The 8,932-nt window shown below is 34.6% G+C and overlaps 1 protein-coding gene across 1 annotated transcript in view; it reads right to left on the bottom strand.

Annotated features, from left to right (window-relative positions):
- Nucleotides 1–8,485: 8,485 nt before the first annotated feature.
- The window catches only part of ITGB8 (integrin subunit beta 8), a 44,986-nt gene continuing 44,539 nt past the window's right edge, over nucleotides 8,486–8,932 (bottom strand). Inside the window, exon 14 of the mRNA XM_053467579.1 lies at nucleotides 8,486–8,855. Coding sequence (XP_053323554.1) covers nucleotides 8,727–8,855 — 129 coding nt within the window. The 3' untranslated portion in view covers nucleotides 8,486–8,726. The remainder of the gene's footprint in view (nucleotides 8,856–8,932) is intronic.

Below are 8,932 nucleotides of genomic sequence, written 5' to 3'. Positions count from 1 at the left end.
CAAACCTGGTTCAGACAATTGTAGTTTTTACGCCCCATATATATTTACCCCAATGTGACAGTTTTAGTTGATTTTCTTAATCCTTTATTGAACATTTACTTTTGCTTTGAACCACACACTGTATTTTGACACTATAACTTCCTGTCCATCAGTAGGGCTTTGAGCTCTGTATCCTGGCTGGGCACTGATAAACGTGCGTCATCCTTTCCTGTTCTCCAGAATTTGTTTACATTTCTTAGACTCCCAATGGACTAATGTTCCAGCTTAAAATCCCAAAACACTTTTCATCTTTTTCTTCTTGTTCAATGTGATAACAAAGGTTGTTCAGTGTGTAAAGTATATTCTGCACAAATAGTATTATTGGTTATAATGCTATTGAATATGAAAAAAAAAAAAAAAACAAAAGTAAAGAATTGTTGCATATTTTTTACGTTGTCTGGAAGTTAATTAATAATATTGCCTATTAAGTCCGTGTACATAGCCCATCTATGGGAACACTTTGGTTCTCTTTTAACTAGCTTGTTTAAAATGTTTGATGACATTTTTGGATTTTGAATGCTATTATTATTATTTTTATTTACATCATTAAAAAAAAAATATTTGTGGTTTGCAATGGATTTTATGCCCAGAAAAAAAAATCATCTTTTTTTCTTCATTTTAATGTGTTCCAATAATTTGTTTTTGAAGTATTGGTTTAATTTGAGTAACAATTTATTGAACTCTATACAGAATGCCACTGAAATAGATATTTAATCTCTGGAACTTCCTGTTTCTTATACTTAATTAAATCATCTTTCCAATCAACCATAATTACTTCCATAGTTGTTTTATCCATCTATTGAAAATATTTTAATAATCTCTTTGCACATTAGAAAAATTCCTTACAGATGAGAACTTTCTCTAACAAGAATTTTGTGTAAGAATGCATTCTTGCCTTTGATGAATACATAATAAAGTACTTAAGCCCTTTTTATATTCTTTACCTACACAAAAAACACAACACTTATGATACAACACTGCCTCTCTGTGATTTGATCTTAGAAGCAGCCAATCACTAGCAGGAAACCTTTCTCATTGAAACCAAAGCCTGTTACTTCTAGGGTTCAATGGGCCACGAACAATGCATAACTAACGAAATGTTTCAACTTAAACATACTCTATGTTTTGAATTACAAACTAGCCAGTTTTTCATAGTCTAGTTATTTTAATTCTAACATCTACTCACATTCACTACTCAAAAATATAGTAATAACCTGTATATGTTGGCTAAGTGTTCTTTAAAGAGACTCTCCAGCTATCCACTTTGTTGGATATATTATATATAAGTGTCACCTAATATCATATTGTTTATATTGTTTTTTTGCATCCAAATTCCTAGAGGGTTTCAATAGAATCCTCTCTATACATCCTTGGCTTGTAGACGATCAGCTAAACACAATGCCTTCTTACCAGGGCAGACGCTCCATCGCTGATTTATGTAGTACTTTATCGCAAAGTACTTTGACATGCATTCTTGTTGGTGGTGATGCTGCTATATGAAACATTGGACTGTACATACTGTATTGTAACTAAATTCAAGAATGTTATATGTTTTAAATTTGCTCTTTTTTTGACAAGGAAAAAAAAATGAAGATAAAAAAGAAAAAAAAAAGAAACATTGGACTGTCCCTTTAAATTTACTGGTAAATGTATGGATTCATGGAGAGGATATACTGACACCTAGTGGCTGTTCATGATTTCTTTTTCATTCAATGCTGCTAATCAAATGAAATTACAACGCTTGTCAGTTAAAACAGTATGTTTATTAGAAAAATAAACACTATGTTCTACAGTGTCAGTTCATTAATAAATATATTCACATACAATTTAGTAGTCATTAAATTAACAAACACAAGAAATATTTTGTACATAATAAACAGATGAACACCCCTAAAATTCCAGGTAATATTTATATATATAAAACAAAATAGAAAAGTAAAAATTTTTATTTTAACAAAAATAACAAAAAAAGTTTTAGGGTATATTTGAAAACAATGCATAAATCTGACAATCAACACAACTACCAATGTGTTAACAAACTTCTACCAACAATATACATATCTTTACAGTATTTTTACAAATCATTTGGCTATATCAGACAGAATTTGCGTTTCATTTATTAAACATATACATTATACAGGTTTAGAGTTAATAAACTTGCTTTTTGGTACACATAACTTAAAAACTATAGGTTCAAGTGATAATATCCCATGGAGTCACTAATGATTTTTTTTTATTCACATTCTGTGTAACATTGGTATTTTGCTTTAAAGAGGCTTAAACAAAAAATCTCAATCAGTGGAAAAAAGTGATATTTTGGACAGTTTGAACTCAATGATATGTTGCCTTTCTTCGACTGTACTAGGCATTTATAGTGTTATTTTCTAAAATAAAAAAAACAATTGCTTTTAATGTTATTAAGGATTTTAAATAGGGCAAAATTGACAACATTCAGCCTGAGGGGTAATAGTCTAGCACAGCTGCCCAGTAATATGGCAGCCCAACACACATCTGGCAAAGAACATGCTGTGCACACCAGCCATCACTGTTTAAAGCATATTTACATGACATGCACAGACAACCTATAAAGGAACAGAAAACGGATCCAGTCACTGTAGAAATGGCACCTCATTTACTCTACACGTCCTGATTGCTATATGTAGTATAGCTATAAAACACAACACAAGAAAAACATCAGTTAGTGGCCTAAAATCTTCAAACTGCCCCCGCTGTGCCGAACCACCCCTGATTTTAAAGACAACATTACTCTTGAATAAATAAATCGCGTTGGGTCTCTACTACAGGAGTAATAAAATACTCATGATCCCCAGCACAGCAAAGAGGTTATTCTTCAACATATCTTAGGTATATGTCAAAAAGTACATGTAATTACATTTTGGCCAGTTGAGGAAATACTACTTTTTAATCTTATAATAAATGAAGCCTCATAAAGTAAGGTAATACATAAAAAACGGGATGTGATCACTTGCAAGAGCTTCTTAAACTAATAAGCTACAGAAGCAAATTAAATTGTGCTACTTTTGTGTTTTCGGTCAAGAAAATTTGTAGTTTTTATTTTCAGATTGCAGAATAATGCCATTATAAATATAATAATAATACAAAAATAGGCTAAGCGTGTGTAATGACTTATAAGAAAATATTAGAATAGGTCAAGTTTTAATTGTTCCTTGTTCCAGTTAGGATTTAAAACATATTATAAATATCCATTAAAAAATGGCTTGAATTGATTTGTGGGTTTTTTTTTAACCATAATGATATGGTGATAGTGATAAAAATATTTTACTTCCAGAGGTGCAAACTTTTAGCCCACAAGTCAGCAGGCTAGGTCTTCAGTTAAGCAAATAAACCTTCAAAATTCTATTTTATTTTTTCCTTTCAAGGTTAAATCACATAACACCAATCCAGAAACTTTTACGAGACTTTTTCAGTTCAATGGAAACATCCTATCAGTGGCCTTTTTTTTGTCACGTGATAATTATGCGTTCCCGGCAAAATAATGTTAACGTTAATGAATTTTAATTCTGGGAGTAAGTTATATTTCTGTGACCTGTATTCTTACATTAGCAATCACTGGACATTTATACACCATGATTTCGAGTTCTCAGGAGAGCTGAACATTTGAACAACCTGACATCACTATACATTATCAAGGACAAACACAGGGAGCTTTATATAAAAGAAGGTCTGAGTCAGCCCTGTATGCTGTATAAGTAATTTGGAACATTTCTTAAAACTACTAACTTATGTTTACACATTACGCAGGGCCAGCACAGCCCATCTTGCAGGAAAAGTTCACTGGGGTTATGTAATGCATAATGATATCGAGGAGTTGAAATATCTGCTTTTCATTGGCGATACTGACTTTTCTTAGCCCGCTTCATGCCGCTACTGGCCTATGATGTAGGAAAGGAATGTTGTAATGAAAACAGAGATGTTAGTAGCCATGCAGACAGCTAAATGCCTATTTTTGTTTTAACCAAACATTTTTTTTTCTGTATTCATAAAACATAGATTAAACAGATCTGGAGATAGGTGATAAGTATGTTTGGCTCTGAATGGGCTGCCACTGATTTGGTTATACCACGACTGTGAGAAAAGCTTTTAACACAGACCAGATATCACTATTCGTCACTCTCGAAGAATTCCATCCTTCATGTCATAGTAGCTTTGTTATTTGACTAGCAGTCACATGCGGAATAAATTGATGTATGTGAGAGGAACGCCATTATCACGCTCTCTAGATTCAACACCCAAGCTGAATGCCGGGTTCAATCCCAGTACATGAAATTCTCACTGCTAGAAACAATAAATTTAAAAGTGTAGATAAATAAAAGCAGTACCTTCTTCCACACCAAGAGAAGTGAAAACAAACCGAAAAAAAACCCCACTAACGAAAATATTTCTGTGTCAAACAAACTCAAAGCCTGCATTAGATCAGATTTTTGGCATACAAGGAGCGTGGATGCTGAACGGGACGTCTTATAGTTAGAAAGTGCTTGCTTAGCAGCAGATATTTTTGATCTAATAGCGCAATGTCTCATTATATACAAACAGCAAAAAAATATATCATGTCCAGAAGCATGTTGAAAACCATCATAAATAGATCAGGATAAATACCAAATGTCCAGTCATAATAAAGCTTTACGGCCGGGCTATATGTCCGGAGGGAGTAAGATGCTGGTTTTCAGGGTACCTATGAAGCCCAAACTTGTTCAGATATCAACATTGGATGATCCTTCAACGCATATAAGTTTTCCATACGCTAACAATGGGTTTTGTAAATTCACTGTCCCTTTAAGACAGCATCTGCTCAATACCTTGGGGATATTAATAAAAATATATAAGTATTTGAATCTATGTAAAGCTCCCAAAGAAGAGATCATCACAATTTTAGGTGCGACTGCATTCGGTACTCTGGATTGTGACAAATGCCTATATTGCCCTATATGGGAAAATTGTCCTTAAATAGCCCCAGATGTTGTTTCACAACCAAACATACAAAGTGTTTCATTTCAAGTTAACAAAGCATTGCTAAACATGACAACATATAAACTACTCCCTACATGCAATTTTACAATCTGGCCAATTCTGCACAAACAATGTTTATTACATTTTGTATTTAATGCATTTTTTTCATTCTTTTTTTAAGATTAAGAATTACATTTAATAAAACCTAGCTGTTGCTGGAGAGATGCTGATTATTTGGGCAGGGGGGGAAACAAAATGAGTTTTCCTAAATACATTTTTTTGTTATAATATGTGATTTACTGAAACTTAACATGTCACGGCACTCGTCCCTTACTCCGCAGGGCTGAATGTCTCTGCCCCTTTAAGTATGACGGCGCAAACGTCTGTTCCGATGCGCGTGGACCTGACGGCACTGCCTAGCAGAAGGCAGACCACTTTTGAATGAAAAATGTGGGCATCAGTTCCCTTTTCAAGTTAAAATATGGTATACTGGCCCATCAGTAACAATAGCGGGAACAGCCTAAAGGTTTTGATATTTTTAATGACCAAATTATAAGCAAATGACAGGTTAAAAGGAGAAAGGATCGGTAGAGAAAAGGAGCCAGGGCAGGAAAATGGGGTAATACAGAGAACAGCATAAATGTGTAAACTCGTTTGAGCAGGGCCCTCCTTACCCGTTGCTTCTGTAATTGTCATGTTATATACTACTTGTTATGTCCCGCTTATTCATTGTACAGCGCTGTGGAATATGATAGCGCTATATAAAACAGTAAATGGCAAATAATAAAGTTTAAAGATGTAAGAAATTGTACAGATAGATGTGCACAAATAATGGTGTGAAAAGGGCAGGATGGGTGGGTAAAACAGATAATATCGCCAGGTCAGGTTAAATGTAAAAAAGGCATATCTCTTTAGACATAGAACCTAAATCTAACATACTGAAATGTTATTAAAACCCCAAATCAGGAACATAGAGAGGAAGAATGTCCAGATCAATATGCGAATCCCAGGGCAATTAATCAAGTCGGGATGAAAATAAAATTTCAGGATTGGATGGGTATATATATATATATATATATATATATATAGATAGATTAGATAGATAGATAGATAGATAGATAGATAGATAGATAGATAGATAGATAGATAGATAGATAGATAGATAGATAGATAGAGTGTATATATACACACAGACATATATATAATGTTATATGACCATATTCATGGGTGAAGAAAGCTATAATTCAGACCAACGGCAGGCTAGCACAAGGACACAAATACTTTTCTTGGCTTTAGCAGACATTGGCCTGGGTGTTTATTATTTTAAATATACATGAATGTAGTGTCGCTAGGGTTATCGCTACTTTGTGTGTTTTTTGTGAGTTGTAGGCTGTCAACAATGTACAAAAAGACAGATAATATCAAATTATATCAAATTTCTAAAAATGATGCCAACACTGACTGTATAATATCTTGTGTATACTGCATAAAAAAACATACACAATAAATTATGATGCAAATAGCAAGAAAACAACATCCTCGTGTGTATGGTTCAGATTGGTGTTAGTACCAATATATCGCTCCCTCTAATGTGGGAATGACCCCAGACATGGGAAAGAGGTCTTCAGACTGGCAATGCACAACATAGTGTCATGTATTTAAGGATGAATTTAGTTATGAGGAGTATTATTAATGTACAAAGTCTTGATGGAATACTTCAGCCGCAAAGAATATTTTGCATCAGAAAAAAATAAAAAATATAGAGATGCTTATTGAAGGGCTACAATCAATTAACTGAAGCAAGCCTGGACACAATTCTTTTCTTGTTAGGAACGATTATGAGGTAATGAGTATTACATAACTTCTGGAGACAGGTATACATACATGACATTTCTAAATCCAGCACACAAGACTGACAACACCAAATGATGCATCGAAACAATGCAACCTGTGGCAAGTAGCGGACTCAGCAAGGTGTCCAATGTTAATAAGCAGAATTGGAGGCAAAAAAAACATGTATTAATATACCAATAAGACTAGGTATTCCCTTGGGTACTTTTTTCCAGTCATCAGCAATGATAATAGTGTTTCCGCCATCCACGGGCATGGGGCATGCTACAAATGCGTTCTCCACTAGCGAAAGGGTTCAGGATTGAATTCTGCTGGGACCTGTTGTTACCGACGGCACATCGGGCTGCTCGGCAGCCTAACATTGGCAACAAAACACATTCTAGATCTTTGAAGCTGAAACTAATTGAGAGAAAACAAGTGGATAGGAGCATAGGTGTGAATAGGATAAGGCTACAACCCATTCTGTCTCTCATGGCTTCCTTAAATAAGATCCTTCTAAGCATATATTTAGGCCCAAACCAACTAGGCCTAGGATGGCAGGTATGACGGGCAGAAGCCCCTCTGCTGCATAACAGAGAGCCAAACTGGCCCTTATGGGCGAGCGCTTGCAGTGGAGTTTCAACTCGGTAACATGATTTCAATGTTCATTATGAATGCCCAATCCCGGTAAGATTCAGCATCAATAAGTGCCTGGATGACACAGTATAATACACAGTTATGTTAGTCAGATTTCAAAAACATCTCACAGACTCCATTATTTAATTCATTATGCCTTATACAGGGCCAGCTCAGCTCTTGCAGAAGACTTTTAGGGTTAGACTTTCATAAGTTGGCGAGTTGCAAAATATATGAAAAGGGGAGTTTAGGAGTATATTTTGGCCAAAGCTGTTGAGTTAAGTCACAAGAGAGTTTTTGACTCCAGTAATTGTGGAAAGACATTCACAGAGTTACCCTTCTGGTCTAAGTTTCTCCTGTTGTCTTTTCTATTAGAAAAATGAAAATAGTGTATAGCGCTGCGTCCTGCCCTGCTTTCTGCCCATTTCTACTTTGTGAGTTGTGTAATTCTGCACTAGAATGACATCTTCACCCGTTTTGTACGACTCAACACTCATCTTTGTTTTGTAAGCAGAGGAGTAAATTGGCAAATTACCCATAACTTCACTAAATATTAACATTGGGTGAAATGTTCTATTCTAGTGATTGAATCACCATTCGGTTCTCTTCACGTTACCAGATTATCCACAACCGTCTTCAATAAGCAAGGCTTTATAATATATATATAATATATAATTATATATATAATGTGTAATTCACTGAATATGTACAGATTTGGCAGTGTGTCATCCCAATTTAAATACCAAAATGAATTGCAATTAATATTAACATGTATATAAATAGAATGTGTAACACACAATATATACATTTTAACAATGCATATACAACTCTTAGTACTTGAAGGGTAACAGTGAATCACTGGAACATATATTTACACAATATATCACAAAAAAACCCAGACGATACCTAACACCTAATGTAACATTTCTAGCACTCCATGTGTACTTCGTTTCAGGTTATCCATGTTCACAGAGTTCACCTTTGAGCGCACAGACATTCTAACTAAAGTGTAACCAGTGCTTTGTTATTTACATACAAAAAACAGTAAAAAAAAATATCTAAAAATAAAGTGCTACATTCAAAAGTGGTACCAAACAGTAGTATATCGCACCTGAATCTGTCACAGCAGCTACTAGATTATAAACGATGACCCCAAAGTAAAATGGTAACATGTAATATCCAACCATGTGATGGCCGACGGCTGGCGGGGTCTGTTGAGTGATGCATCTTCTTTAAAACTTGTAGTGTGTTTCGTACGTTTCGTGTGCTCCCAGTTTATTGATGTGAATATGAATATCTTCAGGTTTTTCGCTTGTATATGTAACAGTCTTTTCATAGATGCTGTGCAATACTCGCTTATCCTTGGGGAAAAAACAACAGTTATCATGAAAAGTCATTTTATTCTGGAAGGCTACACAAGAGAACTGTCACATTCCAG

The sequence above is a fragment of the Spea bombifrons genome, chromosome 5 (assembly GCF_027358695.1).
Source record: "Spea bombifrons isolate aSpeBom1 chromosome 5, aSpeBom1.2.pri, whole genome shotgun sequence".
Classification (NCBI taxonomy): Eukaryota; Metazoa; Chordata; class Amphibia; order Anura; family Pelobatidae; genus Spea; species Spea bombifrons.
This window is presented reverse-complemented; position numbering and strand designations above follow the sequence as displayed.